This window comes from Phytophthora infestans, genomic scaffold (genome assembly GCF_000142945.1).
Source record: "Phytophthora infestans T30-4 supercont1.34 genomic scaffold, whole genome shotgun sequence".
Classification (NCBI taxonomy): Eukaryota; Oomycota; class Peronosporomycetes; order Peronosporales; family Peronosporaceae; genus Phytophthora; species Phytophthora infestans.
The window spans coordinates 1,450,469-1,467,347 of record NW_003303725.1 but is presented as its reverse complement, the minus strand read 5'-3'; the positions used below and the strand labels follow the sequence as shown (position 1 = coordinate 1,467,347).

The following is a 16,879-nucleotide window of genomic DNA, read 5'->3' as shown; positions in this document are numbered from 1 at the left end:
GAATGATGACGAGTTCATCGTCGGCAACGATCTCTTGACAGCATTGGGGATCGACGTGGACCGTCAACTGGAGCAGCTGGCGAGTCGCGGAGATGATGAGATGGCCGGTTATCTGACTGAATTAGAGGCTGACGAAATGCCAGTGCACGTGAATGATTTAGTTTCTATTGGTGGTGACAATGATATTTTCGCTGCCGTTGAGAAATTAATTGATCGTGCTGTGAGCTGTGGTTTCCCGCCGGACCATGTGGAGAAATTACGTACCATCGTACATGCGTCTGACGTTTAGCGTCTGGAGCTACGTGCAGATCCACCAGCAAGTGTGCCTCCGTTGGTAGTGCAACTGCGGGAAGGGGTTCGGCCTACAAAGTGTAAGCCCCGAAAGTACCCACCTCACATCCGCGATTTCCTTCACGAGTTTAGCGATCGTCTTGCCGAACAAGGATTGGCTCACGAGAATCCGAAGAGCCGATGGTCGACCCCGTGCTCCCAGTCAAGAAATCCTCAGATCTTATGGACCTACGGCAGACGGTGGACTACCGACTTACGAACGCCCAGACCGACACTATGGCCGCTGTTATGCCTATTCTTGCGTTAGTTGTGGGACATGCTAGCGGAATGAAACACTTTGGAATTTTCGATTTTCTTAAAGGCTTTTGGCAGTTGCCGTTGGCCGAGTTGTGCCAAGAGTGGTTTTCACATATGACAGACGAGGAGATCTTTACTCCGCGGCGAGTTCCTCAAGAATGCAGCGACGCGGCGATCCACTTCCAGAAGACCATGGAGGAGTGTTTTGCTACCCTGCTGTACAAGCACCTCCACATCTGGATCGATGATCTGCTGTTGTACGCAGAGGATATCGACACCTACCTCAAAAAGCTCGCCGAGTTTTTCTCTCTGCTGAACCAGTTTGGGCTCAAGCTGAACGCTAAGAAGACGAGTCTCTACCAGACAGAGGTGAAGTGGTGTGGACGACTGATTAACGGTGACGGCGTCAGACATGATCCAACACGGATCGACACTCTCCGTGCCATGCCATACCCTACGACAGCTGGCGAGTTACAGCAATGTGTGTGTGCTATTAACTGGATGAGGGAGAATAGTGTGGATTACGCTCGTCGAGTGGCTCCTCTCCAGCAACGACTTGATGCTGCACTCGCGGACACTAAGCGAACGAAGCGAGCTGCGGCTGGGATCAAGATCGAGTTGACTCAGGAAGAACGTGTGACCTACGATGAAGTGAAGGAGATGTTAGCGATAGCAGCCACCCTTGCATTCAGTGACGATAGTGCGACTACATGCCTTTTCACTGATGCCAGCGACATTGGTTGGGCTGTGATCGTGACCCAAGTAAAAGAACTTTGATTCGAATATCCCTGTGACGGAGCAGCAGCACAAGCAGCTAACCTGTATGGGTTGTACATTCACAGGCAGTCAGCTTAACTGGACTGTAATCGGGAAGGAGGCTCTGCCTATAGTCACTGCTTGCGAGAAGCTTGACTACCTTCTCCTCCGACCCAAACCTTTTCGCATGTTCTGCGACCACCGGAATTTGGTGCACGTGTTCGCGCCGGACGAGAGCGTTAAGAAGCATGTGAAGGGCAAGCTGTTACGATGGGCAATGAAGCTCATGTGTTTTAAGTATATAACGGAACACGTACCAGGGCCGGGCAATGTTTGGGCCGAAATGGGTTCAAGGTGGGCAGGCAACCATGTTCCCCAGGTTACCGTGAAGAGGCTCAAGGCGATCCGACGCCGACAGACAGCCCAACGCACTGAGCTCCGCCCACTCGACGATGACGATTTTGTGCGGCCTTCTTTTGCTGAGATTAAGGAGACGCAGAGCAAGTACCCACCAGAAAATGCTGTACGCTCGGACGACGGCGTTCTCACTGTTGGTGATCGCATTTGGGTGCCTGATGCAGCAACGGATCTCGTTCAGAGGCTGTGCATTGTGGCTCACTGTGGAGTTCAGGGGCATCGAGGCTAACAAGCTATGGTGACTCACCTTCAACGTTTTTCTCGATTGGCCACCTTTGGAAGACCGTGGCGTCATTTGTGAATGATTGTTTGCTTTGTCTGCATTCACGCGGGGGGGGGGGATTATCCCAAGGCCGTGGGGAGAGCTTATAGACTGCAGACAGCGCAACAAGGTTCTACACTTTGATTTTCTTTTTATGGGCCCCAGCTATGGATCGAGCAGCTACCTATTGGCTCTAAAAGACCATGCGACGCACTACTGTGAGATGGTGGTTGCTGATTCAGCTGAAAGTCCAGTAGTTGTGGAGGCTTTGTTAGCGTGGCACTCTCGTTTCGGCGTACCGCCTTCGTGGGTATCAGATCAGGGCTCCCATTTCAAATATGAAGTTGTAGCAGAGCTGAGTCGACGGCTTCGCACTCAGCAGTCCTTTACGCCGGCATACAGCCCATAGGTGAATGGATCGATTGAGCGCATCAACCGTGACGTGCTTCAAGTCATCCGTGTCATGATTTTGGAGTACAAGATCAGCCAGAAGGACTGGGTGTACCTTGTGCCGTTGGTACAGTCAAATTTAAATCACACTGCAATGCCTTCACTAGGCAAACACTCGCCATTGGAATTGTTTACGGGGTTGGAGTGCCCTACACCGCTAGCTGAATTCTACCTCTCGGACGATCGCTGCCTCCAGACTATTCCTGCCAGTACCGAGATCAAGGGCTACCTAACCGATCTACGTGAAAGCATCCAAACAATGCACTGTGCGATGGAGAACAAGAGGCAGAAGCAGCGATTATTGAACAAGAAACGTGAGCGTGGCGATAATTTGGTAAACTTTACTGTGGGAGATTACGTCCTTCGATCTCGAGTGGACGAGAAACATGGTAATAAGTTGCAGGTGATGTGGATAGGCCCGTATAGAGTGACGCGAGCCGACACACACTCGTTTCGAGTGCAGCACCTCGTGACCGGTGACGAGCTGGACGTGCACGCATCGAGACTGGAGTTCTATTCTGACGATAGCCTGGACGTGACAGACGAGCTTCTGGAGCATGTGTCCTCGCAAGGCATCGCCATGGCTGTAGAGAAGCTTAAGGGACACAGGTGGAGCTGTGATATCTAAGACTTTAAGATTCTGGTTAGCTGGAAAGGTCTACAGCCTATCGAGGACTCGTTAGAACCTATGGGTGACCTGGCTAAAGAGATCAGAGTGTTGGTGAATAACTATGTGACAAGTGCCGATGACCAGTAGCTCCGTGAGCACTGGCAGCGGCTGCAAGGAGATCGCAGACACGGGATGGCGCAGGGAGTGCGATCTAGTGTAGACTCCGAAACAGTGTCGTCGACCGGTGATCTGCGCAGGCCTCAGGGTGACGCAGGGCAGGTTCAACCTCGCCTTCACGGACGAAAGCGACGACGTCGTCAAACCGCAAGCAGGAGCTTGCGGAACGGCGACTAGTCGGCTGAAGAGGATCTTCACGCTGAAAAGCCATCAGGTTCGGGGCAGACTGAGGACGGGGACAATGAGCAACACATGGGTGCCGAGGTTGGTCCTCCACTTCCCCGAGGTCGCCGACCAAGAGCTGTAGTGCGGGATGAGACGCCTTCACGCGTGCAGCCACGCCGTTCACAGCGTCGCCGTAAGGACCGAGGCCAGAGTAACTAACTGCTCAGTGAGTCGTGGTTGCGGCAGAGACTGGTGCGATGTGAGCCGGTAAAACCAAGCTTCGGGGGCTGTGTAGTGTGTGCTGGAGTTTCACCTTGGTTTCACCTGCAGCTGGACTCGGGCTGGGGCAATTTCACCCGGATGTGGCTGCCATTGCAGTCAATGGGTGGAGTACGGAATGTCTTCCGTTGTGTCCGACGCGTGGTCAGCTGAGGACTTCAATTTCACTTAGACTGCCAGTGTCCTTGTGGACTGCATTAGGATTTAGTATTGCCAACTACATGTTTCCATTCTGTGATGAAAGGCATTCGTGTCCATTTCCCTTGCTGCCTAGTCGCTCAAGATGAGTGGATAGCAGCACATTGACGAGAACGAGCTGGTCAGCACCATACTCATGATCTCGTTCACTTTGCAATTTGCACGACACAGAGTATATCAATACATTTGGCTGCTACTTCCGTGCGGGTTGGCCCCTGCATCGTCGTGTGTTTCCTGTGTTGCTTCAAAATCCCCGGGCTATACTACAACAACACACGATACGCAAATCGAATAAGACTTTACGGGCGAAAACTTCTTCGGTACTATTACTTTAGTACTTACAGGTTGTTAGTACAATACACGCTTGCATGCTCATCAACGCTCCCTCTCATACATAACACCTCTTTTTATAAAGTTGCTGCTTAAAAAAGAAGGACTCACTTTGTCTGGTAGGAGCTATTGGTATCGCCAACGGTCCTTGCTGGACAAACCAATTGTAAACGTGTTTAGCTAGAAATTCTACTTCAAATGAACAAATAATGCTAATTACTCTTTAATTTAGGACTGATGCACTCTCGTTAATATAATGCAATTTTTGCAGTATCTCTTGAGGCTAACGTATTAGACTTTCTCAGCCTACGCGTACCTAGTATCTCATTTCCAAATTTATTCCTTCTCCAGTTGAGCAGCACGCCTGGTGGCTCGCTTTTTTTTCTAATGTAAATCACCCTGATGAGATATTCTAACTGAGAATAATAGTAGATAAAGGGTTAAATTATTATTACTGAGAATTATATTATTAAGCGTTACACGTCATTATAGAGTATGTGAAAACTTTAATTTTTAGAGTACTATACATCGCATGTGTGACTCGTAAGCTTAGTGACTTTGTCGTTTGTTGACCACATGTTACCTTCGCCGCCACGGTGAGCTCACGTACGAACAGGGGGTGCCCTCTTCCTTCGTCGCTGTGAGTGCGGAAAATCTGGGTGAAGGTGGCTCCCAGATTGCTACGGGGTGGAGCCACTTTCCTATTAGATTCTGGGATGTCGTCCCAGATTTAGGTTAATCTAAGCTCATCGGTCTATTTAGAGAACAGGCGTACGGTTCTACGAGATATTTGATATATACCGATAACCTGAGCCAGACGCAGAGGAGGTCTCCGACGCCGTGTCCACGCCACTGAGAGCCATCTCCCACACGGATTTCTCCTTTGCCTCCATGAGGCAATTCAAGCAGAACCGCAGCGTGCATTGCTTGACTGCCCCCGTGTTCGACACGTCGACGGTCATCTTCTTGACAACGCTGCACTTGGCACACATCGCACGACGGCAGATTTGGCACGAGGCACTGGTGGACGTGAGTGCAAACATACTGAAACTCTTGTAGCACGTCTCGCAGCGCTTGGGCTTCGTCTGTCCTGACTCGCGACGAGATTCACGTTGCTCTTTACCCTTCTCCTTCATGAACCACGTGAGTTTCTTGACGTACGCGTAGTCGACAACACGAGACGCGCTGATGATGGCGTCAGCTCCGACTGCTGCAGCTACGCGGTCCGGGATCTTCCCTCCCGGATTACTGTAGTTTCGAGCGTATTTCTCGACCTTACCAGGTCCTTTCTGGCGATCGATGAAGCACAAGCTCAACTTTGCACGGATGATACCGAGATCCGTGAGCTCTGGGACGCCAGGCAGCGAGATGGAGTGCATGAGGTAGTAGCCGATCTTTTGGCCCTTGGAATCACGAGTTAACCCCGTCGCCTCCATGATGAGGTAGTCGCGTTGCTGCATAATACTCGACAGCACTGCAGGTCGTTCTTTCGCGAACCATTTGATGCCCAGGAACTGGAAAGGGTCATCATGAGTTGGCTTGCGGATAGTGGCCAGAATTCTGGCATCGTCGAGACGGTCGTTGATGTGGGAGCTGCGCCACTTCCACGCTTCATCCGTGGACGCGAATGTCCCAAACATACAGTCGTCCAGAGAGCCATCCACTGTACCATGCAGCACCATGACTGGACGCTGGAACAAAGGATTGTGCGCGAACGCTGAAGTGGTAGACGCCTCCGATGCCCCATGTTGCTCACTCCAGGCTCGACTGGAATCCGTGGAGTACGAGGGGTCTTCGCTTACGGGTGATAGAGGCCCCGTGCTCTCCTTCTTCCTCAGTGCCTTTGAACCATCAGCTGCCTGTCGTTCGCGGTACACGTTGAGGCCATCTCGCGCGCGTACCAGTCTCCACTTTGAGTTGGAGAACTTGGATCCTTCAGCGAGGAAAGCTTCATTCGCCGCCAGAGTCTCGCGCACGACAGTCTCTGCCTCTCGGATCAAAGCTTTTTGTTGATCTTTGGACAAACCGAGCTGCGGGAACGCGTTCTCCGGGAGTGTGAACTTCATGGTCTCTTTGCTCTCTAAAAGCCAAAGCACTTGTGAGTCTCCCTATGACCAAAGTTACGTCGCACATTCCGTAGACAGCCACCCAAAAATGGATTTCGAAAACATCGTTTCAATCCAGCGCAGTTCAAAGCGTTTGCCGTATCCTAGACTCTAGGCTAGAGGCAAGGCTTTCGTGGCAGGTGTCTTTGGTACGCTAACTTCTATGCAACCAGTTGATTGTGTTAAAGCACGACATCTCCTCAAATGCATGCATTTGTCAAAAGGGCGACAGAACATGCCAAACACATGTATTTACTGTTTTCAGCACACAGCAAATCATTTGACTTGACTTATGTATACTTTTGACTTTCTGAGTGTCGCAATAAGACATAATCGACGATTAGAGGTCACAGTAGAAAAGGGACCAGCCGCGCTTCGCTTGGCTGGGCGCCCCTTCGGCGCCCCGCGGTTTCGCTGCGCTCGCAATATGGAGATAGAATGTTCTGGAAAGTGTAGTGCTCGGCTCGCTGGTGAGCTCAGCGCTGGGCCCGCCTCCGCAAATACCGCGCGGCCCTGCTTCGCGGGCTCTCCGCGCGGGTTTGCTGCGGCTACGCGCCTCGCACCCGCTCACCTTAGTTGGCGTTGCGGCTATGGCACCCACGTCGCCCAGCCCCGTGTGTGTTATCCCAGAGATGGACGTGTGTTTCTCTTATTTTCTCTCAAAAGGCAAGCTCCCACATGTTTTTGAAGGGTCAGGTGTGCTTCCGTTCATTTGTTAAACGGTCGTAAATCTCTACGATCACACGATATCTTTTTTTCTACACCATTTCCCGGGCTGACTGAAAAGTTTTGGGAAAACGTCAGAACGTGTATCATCCTGAAACGTTTTGTCAGTATGTGTGAAACGTGTGTCAATAAGTGTATGGGCTGCCATCGGTATTGAAGGTATGTGACAGTCTCAAAACAAACGCCAACAGGTGTATGAAAGTGAGGTTTGCGTGTCAAAATGTGTAGCTGGCAACCGTTTGGACGTGTACACACACTTTCAGCCGTGTTATAAAGTGTCGGTGTATGCCAATGCATTTCACGCTAAAGCTGTCTTTATACCGATAGAATCAGACATCACTCAGAGTTCCGAATGGCTACCTGCAGTTTTCACAAAGAAACCGGGACGCCCCAAGACGAAGCGCATAAGAAGTGTTGGAGAAAACGGGAATAGATCTTCACAGAGTTGCTCAAGAAAGGCCACAACAAGCGTTCATGCACGCAATCGGATGGCACATAACACACTCAAAAAGAGTGTCCCTCAGTCGCTATAGAGCAACAAAGAAGTTAATTTCGTGTTTTTTTTTGTTTTTTTTGAACATTTAGATGGTCACTCAACTCCGGGATTTTTTTAGTGTCCCTCATTCGCGATCGAGCAATAATGAAGTCACTTTCATGTTTTTTTGTTTTGTTTGTGCATTTAGAAAGTTACTCAATTCCGGCTTTTTGCGCTATAGTAACCCTTAAGAAGAATCGTCACTGCTAATGATAGATTCACCACAGCATCCATCCGCACCACACTGGCATTTAAACCATACTTCATCGCCATAATCAACAGTGACCTCGCTTCCAGCTCGAATATCCGCCATCGTAACGACAACCACCGTGACGAAGCGGCGGTTTTGAACCTCGTAAAATCGGCAATCTGCCGCACAGGAATGATTCATGAACCGCGTAATGTTTACCTTGAATTTCGCCTCGATCCACAAGTTCTCCTTGCGCGACGACCGCGCGGCCGAACCGATGGTGTAGTTGCTGGTTCTTTTCTTGTCCTTACGGTAGTCGTGTGTTGTCAACACACCAGCGTACTCAGCAACAATGCTTCCACTTTCAATATCCTCAGACGTGAAAACAGAGTATCCAATATTTCCACGCGCTAGGTGCAGGCCACTCACAGTTCTCAGTCGATTGCCACAGTCAGATCCGTTGAGGCAGTTATTCCGAGCACAAAATATGCTACCCAGTGCATTTGGGCAACCATCCGGTCGGCAAATTGTGTCGCAGCCACACCAATCCATCGGCCCTAAATCGGGTACCAAAATGTTGTTTGGGTTCTCGGTACTGGTTATCTCCATTACATCAGAAGGCCATGCAACTACGTCATTATTTCTGTAGGAGCAAAATGCTCGCTTTCTCATTTTCGCCCGTCTCAGAAGCTCCGTGAGAACGTTCGCTAGACCTGCTGTCGTTTTCGTCGCTGAACTCGTCCAAATAAATTATATCTGGTGTGACAGTCCAGTACACATTGTCGATTTCATCGTGACATCCGGTGTCAACGTCGTTGCATTCAGTTATGTCATGGCTGCTTATGTCACCACTCTCCATTAAACTGATAATCTCACGAGGCGAAATAGGCGGAGCGCAATACTCTTCGCGATATTCATTTGGCGGATGTGCTGTATTAGAGCCGCAATCACTAGCTTCATCACTCACTCTCTCTGTATCTTCATTGTCGCTAGTATCATACAAAACAATCACTTCCGGAAGGTTAGCAATATATTTGCCAACAGAGCCTACTTCACCATGCTCTGGGGGTAAAATACCCTCTCCTGCCTCCTTAGTCAAATCGACCAGGTCCGTAATGAAAGAAAGTGCTTCGACTTCACGTCGGCTCTCCGCCCCAGTCTTCCCTACACGCGAAATACACGGGATGGCCCCCTCCAGAAGGAGGCAAACTCGCCTAGCGGCGCCGTTTTCATCACTCCACAGCGGTAAGCCCGCTTAGAATCTCGGACTGGGGCCCGCCTCTTCATGTACCGCTGTTTCCTGCTCTTCGCCTTGAAATACCCAACTTTAGATGAATACGCAACGCTTGAGATGCGCTCTTGCTCTGCGTACAACGGCGCAGTTCTCTTCGACAGCGCCGCAGCTCGCGCCATCTCGGCGTCCCTCACTTGCTGGAATGTGATTGTCTCGTAAATGGGCCGAGCCTTCTGTGCTGAACAATGGGTTTCGCCCTTTTTATCCCCAAAACTTGTGACAGTACGTGTGCTCGGTTCAAACCTGCCGGTGACCATCACTCTGACTGGTTCTGTAACCGCTTTTGACAAACGTTTGCCCAATTGATACACGTTCTGACGTTTTCCCAAAAGTTTTCCAGACAATGTGAAAAAAGGAGATGAGAGGCAAAAAAAAAGTCACCGTCTCAGACAAAAATAGTACTATTCCCAACCCGAGCAAATTTGCTCATCTCCTGTCCCAACCAATGTGAGGGCGCCAAATTTAGGCGCCAAAACGAATCCATAGCACAAGTTCATGTACTGCTGACACAAAGACAACAAGTGGCTCACAGATACGTTGTTGGAACTGACGCAGGGGTAAAATATTCTCATTCCTCAATTCGACTTTAGCAATGCCTTCTCCCACCGTCAACACAAACTCTCTGCGCGATCACGCTCGAGAGCAAGCCAAGCAGCGCGTCCTTCGTGTCTTACGCGAAGGTGGTGATTGGAAACTTGCTGCAATCCACAACGACATACCCTATAATACTGCTCGCCGTGCTATCCTGAACAGCGCTGCGACGGCCAAGCCGCGAGGTGGGGTTCGTCAGGCTTGTGTGAAAATGACGGTCGAAGTAATGGCAAAGATCGAGGAGTATATTGATGAGGATTGCAGGGCTACTTTGACTAACTTATGTGACAGACTGCGTAGCGACTTAGGTGTTGTTGTAGGCAAGACATCTGTTCATCGTGCTCTCCAAGGCATGCTTTATAGCACTAAGAAGATACGCATTGAGAAGTCCACAATGAACAGCTCCGATAACAAGATCAAGCGCAAAGCGTTCGTAGAGAAGCTCGACGACCATGGTGCTAAGGGAAACATGATCGTCTATCAAGACGAAACCAATTTCAATCTCTATTTGTCACGGTCACAGGGCTGGACCCGTATCGGCGACAGAGCCGTCGTGCAGCTTTCACCGTCGCAGGGGAAAAACCTGCACGTACAAGGTGGCGTTTCAGCGCTTACGGGGCTAGTGCTACTGCGATGCACGAAGGCTCCATAAGCAAGGAAGAGAATGCCCGCTTCATTGCCGATCTCTTCGTCGCAGCGCTGCGAGCTGAGGAGTATCGAGAACTACCTGCCGACAACAAGATCGTCATTGTGACGGACAACGCGTCAGCACACAGCAGCGTCGAAGATTTAGCCCGCCAGTTGCTTGTATCTGATGGCATCCTAAACGGCCACAAACTTGAGATTCTGCGGCTCGGTCCTTACAGCCCAATGCTAAACCCCATTGAGGGGTGCTGGAACGTCCTCAAGTCCAAGATGCGCCTCTTCATGGCGTCAAAGAAGGATGCTATGCTTGTGCGAGGTGAGTACAGTACTTACACAGCGCAACGACTAGCTATCATGAAGGAGGCAGTTGATATGGCGATGCCGTCGATTACGCGGCGCCTCGTGTGGAGGCTCGAGCGGCATGCGGCTAAACTTGGCTGCACTGCTAAATGCGGCGACGACATGCAGCTGGGAAAGTAAAATTCTCACTTTGCCTGGGACGCGTGATGGGCAAATGTCCAGCTGTTGGGAAACATGCACTTTTCTTTTCTTAAAACCTCATTCTAGGTTTTTTCGATTAAAACCTCATTTTCATAATGCCTGGAAACTTTTCAGTCAGCCCGGGAAATGATGTAGTCCCGAAGTACATTACCTCTCACCTGTAATTTATAATACAAAACTACCAAAATGACTGTTCTGAGATACTTCCTCCGTCCGAAAAGATAAGCGGCATCTGTCCCGAAAATACACCATTTCCCGGCCAAGTTGCCAATTTTACCAAACATCGTGCAAAATTTGCCATTTAATGGCCGTTCTTGTGTGATCTCATTTAAGGCAGTGTAGTCACACCATTTTTATTTTTAAAGCTTCGGTATTTGGCGATTTGTAGGAAAAAGCCACTTTTCCCACGACTTGCATTTCTGCCCATCACACTTTTCAAGCAGGTTGCAAACCTGCCACGGTCAAACGAACAAATACATTAACGAGAGCTTATGCAATGACCATCAGCTCGATCCGAAAGGGACGAGGAGAGGCGGGTATTTCTTGACTGCTTGCTGCTTGTTCTTCCAGATACGAAGTGAGAGAGCTCGCCACGTGTGGTCAGGAGCAGTGTATACCAGTACCGTTTCGGTATACCGGCACTAAAATACTGGTGTGGAAAACACAATTCCCTTGCTTCACACACCATTACATGGAGCCCACGCTTACAGAAATGCAAGTCGTCGGAAAAATGGCTTTTTCCTATCAATCGCCAAATACCGAAGCTTTAAAAATAAAAATGGTGTGACTCCACACTGCCTTAAATGAGATCACACAAGAACGGCCATTTGCACGATGTTTGGTAAAATTGGCAACTTGGTCGGGAAATGGTGTGCGGTATGCATACAAAGTCATTTGATAGTACTGTCGTATTTCGCCTAAGTATGACACAAATGCTGTTGAGACCCTAGATATATTTAAACAATCTACGTGGCACTGTTCAATAGAGAATCGCACGCACTGCATCTCTACAGGTTTCTTTAATATTTCGGGGAAAATTGACCTCCCGGCGAGAGCTTTTCAAATGTTACATCACCACCACGAACTTTGCATTACGATAACTTTGCGACCAGGTGGCCTGTACCGGGGTACGTATCCTCAAGTGTATACCTAGTCTCATGAAGTGATATCTGGTACATGGTACCAGGGTCGTCCGAGGCCAACCATTTACTGATGACATTGCTTATCTATAGGTGACTTATCGTTTGTATATTTAACTCGAGCTTAGCTTACCTAGATATATATATAGTTTTCAACTTATCTTAAATTGGTCACGTCGCTCCCTTAGGCAAAGGGGACCTGTGAACTGCCGTTCACTGAGATTTTGTACACTCTCGGAAGCCGACTTTCTCTAGCGCAAGGTGCTGTGTGACCCCGTCACACTTGGTAGCACTTGTAGTCAATCCACGCCAACGCAACCAGACTATTTGAACCTCTCTGAAGTTCGACGCCATGGATAGGAACGACTTCTCCCATCTGAACGACTCACAGTTCGAGTCGGTTCGGAAGATGGCAGGCATCTTCGGGATGGAGGCCCTGCAGAGCCTGGTGGTGTCAACACCGGCAGAGCAGCTCGAGCGCGTCAATGCGTTCGACGCGTACGAGCAGAGCCTCATCGCGCATGTGCGGGAGAACCTGCAGGCTCCGGCGGCGGAAGCAAATCCGCCTCACCCGAAGCCAATACGGCTGAAGGTTAAGCCGTATGAAGGGAAGAAAGACGAGAGCCTTTACTTCTGGGTCCGAGAGGTAGAGCTCGCGATGGACGCGGCTCTGATCTCGACCGAGCAACTGCGTGTTGCTTTTGCACTCTCCAACCTTAGCGGCCGTGCTAAGAGTTGGGTGTACACACGGGAAGCAACATCCCCTGGATGTTTCACATCCTGGGCTCAGCTGCGCGAACAGCTCCGAGCCATGTTCCTCCCGGCGAGCTACGAGTACCACCAGCGCTCGCGCTTCCTCTCGTGCAAGCAAGGAAGGCGCGAGCTGCACGAGTACGCCCAAGAGATACGGGAGATCACGGCAACCTTAAAGGGAAGCCCACTCAACGAACACGTCAAGATGACAGTGTTTATGGAGGGCCTTCGAGTGGGCCCGGCGCGCACTCAGCTGTTCTGGGTGCCGTCAAACACCCTCGAAGAGGCGATTCAAGTGACTCTTCAAGAGAAATACATCCACCGCCAGCGGCGCACGCCAGCCTCAGCATGGCCAGAGAATTATGTGTCGATCCCGGTCAAGCCAACCCCACCGGGCCAGTTCCCATGGAACTCGGGTCCGCCGAGCAGCGCGACATTCGCTGCTTCGGCTGCGGGAAGCTAGGCCACTTCAAGCGTGACTGCCCTGCGAAGAGACACCGCACGTGGACTTTCCCCAAGCCCATCTTCAAGAGTCGCTGGCAGAAGCCAGGATCCCGGGGACAGGGGAACGCCAGAGACCAGTAGGGGCGCGGCGCCCTACTAAGGAAGAACTAAGCCTTCGTGAGAGGTGAGCGGGTGGCGCGTACCACGGGGACTTAGCCCCTGAGAGGCTTCGCACTCTCGAATCGGCAAAGAGCAGTGGCGGGTGGCTTGTAGTACACGGATGTGTACGGGGCTACGATCACCCTTTAAATATTTTTCAATTCTGGGGCGTCAAAGAGCTTCGCACGCCGCCAGACAGTTGCACGTAATAGCAACAAGTTTTCCGATGTTTTGAGAGAAAGCAAGGGCAACGGGACGGTGTCAGTGCGACTGGCCGACGGGAAGGTCGTCACTGTCCCCAACGTCCAAGTGGATCTGGCCGTCAAGTTTGAGGACTTTGACAGCCTCGAACAGATCACTGTTCTCGATATGGATCCATATGATATAATCCTGGGCATGCCCTGGCTTTAGAAGCACGAGCCCTGGATCGACTGGCGAGGCAAGGCAATTGGTGCCAGCCTCCCTGCGCAGTCCGACAGAGCATTGGTGAGTCATGTTCCCACCTCTGTCAGGACCCGGGGCGCCCGCAAGGGTTGCATGGGTTGCATGGGTACCGAAGCATCCAGCAGATGCGTGGGAGTCGTCGACGTATATGACGACTCCGAGGACGCTTCGATGGTGGCGGCGCCCAGAGGAGGCGCTGACCCAGTGGGTAACTTAGGTCCACAAGCGGGTAACATAGTTCCACAGACAGCTGCAGCTGTCACGAACGCTGGTAATAGCGTGTACAAGGTGGGTAACAAAGCTCCACACACGGTCGCCCAGACCATAACTGAAGAGGAAGACGCAGGTTGCGCTTCCTGTGTGGGCAACATAGTATCACACGAGGCCTCGAGTGCCTCGGATGTCGGCACCACGAAATCTCCAGATGTGAATTGCGAAGTTCCACGTTGCGGTCGCCGTCGATGACGGTGTCGCTTCAAGCGACTCGGAGTCCAGGCCCGGACTCCTCCGACACGGCCGGTGGAAGAGTGCTATCACATCTTCGATGGCGAAACTGCTTTACCCGTCAAGACATCTGGTGTCCACTTGGAGCCGTTGCCAGAGGTTGCAGAGATACTGAACCTCGAGGAAATGACGGCCGAGTCTTTCCTGGCCAGCCTTAAGGCTGGAAAGGTTGCCGAGATGGTGCTCATAAGACCTGAGTCCACTTGGGAGGAGCTGAACTCATATTCTGTCTTGGACGAGGACGTCCTGGAAGAGCTGAGCAAGCAGCGTCAGACGCGCTTGGGTTATGAGATTCTTATGAACCCCAAGGATCCGGTGTATCCTTTGGTGACGGAGTATGCGGACGTGGTGAACAAACGCCCACCGACCCAACTCCCACCGGATCGAGGCGTTCGGCATGAGATCGATCTAGTGCCTGGCACAAAGTACTGTATCATTAGACAATGGCCTCTTCCACGTAAACAGTGCGAGGTCATCGATGCCTTCTTCGCTGCGAAAGCGAAGGCAGGCATGGTGCGTGACTCAAAATTCCCGCACTCGACGCCAACTTTCTGCGCTCGGAAGCCGAACGGGAAGCGACGTCTAGCTCATGCTTATAACAAGCTGAACAACGCGACGGTGCTGGTCCAGACACCAATCCCGCGAAAGGATGTGTTGCTGAACAACATGACTGGAAGCGTACTGTACAGCGCGCTGGATTTGGTAGACGGATACTACCAGATCCTGATGCGCTATAGCGACATCCCGCTCATCGCGGTGAGCACTCCAAGCGGCATGCTTTGGGAGTGACTCGTCATGTCGCAGGCCTTGTCTAACGCCTCGACGACATTCAACCGCCTGGTGACGCACTTTTTCAGGCCATTGCGCGCCTTCGTACAAACGTACTTCGACGACATCTTCGTCCATAGCCGTGCTGAGGGAGGCAAGACGGCTATGGAGGTGCATCTGGGGCACCTCCGTCGAGTGTTGGACGTGATGCGAGCGAACAAGCTCTACGCCAACATCGACAAGTGCTGGTTCGCGTCACCAGAGATGAAAGTTCTCGGTTGCTTCGTAATCAACGTGGGCGTTCGGGCTGACCCAGACAAGGTCCAGGCCATTGTAGCATGATTAACGCCCCGATCCCAGAGGGATCTTTTGGAAGTGGTTGGGTTTGGCCAACTACCTTCATAAGTACAGTCCAGGGTATGCGGGTCTCGCTAAGCCCTTGTCGGGCCTCCTTCAGAAAGACGCCGACTGGCGCTGGGAGCAAGAGCACCAGGACGCCTTTGACAGCATCAAGGCCAGTCTCCAAGAGGCCCCTGTCCTGGCGCTGCCGGACGAGACGAAGCCGTTTAGCGTCATCTGCGATGCCTCCGACTATGCCATCTGTTGTGCACTGCAGCAGGCCGACACGGCTGGACATGAACGAGTCATCTCGTTCCAGTCCAAGCAGCTCAAAGCCGCCGAGCGGAACTACCCTGTTCACGACAAGGGGCTCCTGGCAACAAAGTATACCCATGTGAAGTTTCGGGTTCATATTCTGTGCTCTAGGCCCTTTGTTATCTACACAGACCACACGTCCTTGAGGACGGCGACAAATTCGCCTCACCTCTCCCAACGAATGGCGAGGTGGCTGTCCTTCTTCGCGGAATACAACTTCCGCGTTGAGTACAAGCCGGGCAAGCTCAACGAGCTAGCGGACGCCCTCTTTCGGCGTCCAGACTACGAGTTGGTCCACATCACGCGGGTGACAACGGATCTATATGATCGGATACGCATGGCGTATCGGGACGATGAGGCTGTCGCGCCTATCGTCAAGTTCCTTATGGCCGGAACGAGCGCGAAGTCCGACTGGCTCTCGTCGCGACAGTGCTCACGGCTCCACCGATATGAGTTGAAGGAGGGCCTCCTCTATTACCGGGTGGAGCCCACTGATCCTCCACGGGTGGTCGTACCCAACGACGAGGATCTGAAGCTCGACATCCTCGCGGAGGCGCACGACGCGCCCTCCAGCGGCCACTTTCCCTCCAGCGGCCACTTGGGTCGCGAGAAGACCTTCCTGTCGATTTCTCAGGCCTTCTGGTGGACCCACATGTACAGGTGGGTCGCTCGATATGTGAAGACATGTGACACATGTCAGCGGGTGAAATCCGCAGGGCACGCTTCGGCTCCACTACAGAGTCTGCCCGTTCCGGCTGACTGTTGGAAGTCGATGAGTCTTGACTTCATCTTTGGGCTTCCCGCCGACGGACACGGCAACACCGGGGTTTTGGTGCTCGTGTGTCGGCTGAGCAAGATGTACCATCTTGCTCCAGTACCGGTTAGCGTCACAGGCGAACAAACCGCGAGGTTGTTCGTCGATGGCGTGTTCCGCTATCACGTTCTCCCGGAGACGATTGTATCGGACCGAGACCCGCGGTTCACGACTGCGTTTTGGAAAATGCTGTTTCCTTTACTGGAAACTAGTCTGTAGATGTCCACTGCGGACCATCCACAGACAGACGGCCAGACAGAGCGCGTCAATCGAGTGCTCGAGGACACTCTGCGCAGTGTGTGCACGGAAGCACCACGTACGTGGTCGAAACAGCTTCCAGTTGTTGAGTTTGCGCTCAAAAACGCGGTGCACGCGTCCACG

The 16,879-nt window shown here is 51.7% G+C and overlaps 1 protein-coding gene across 1 annotated transcript; it reads right to left on the bottom strand.

Moving 5' to 3' along the window:
* Positions 1-5,011: 5,011 nt before the first annotated feature.
* Positions 5,012-6,298, bottom strand: PITG_14516 (uncharacterized protein; the record flags this gene model as incomplete). The annotated part of the gene is made up of 2 exons (XM_002898921.1): positions 5,012-5,994; positions 6,082-6,298. 2 exons carry the CDS (start codon positions 6,296-6,298, stop codon positions 5,012-5,014), a joined length of 1,200 nt encoding a protein of 399 aa, XP_002898967.1.
* Positions 6,299-16,879: the final 10,581 nt, after the last annotated feature.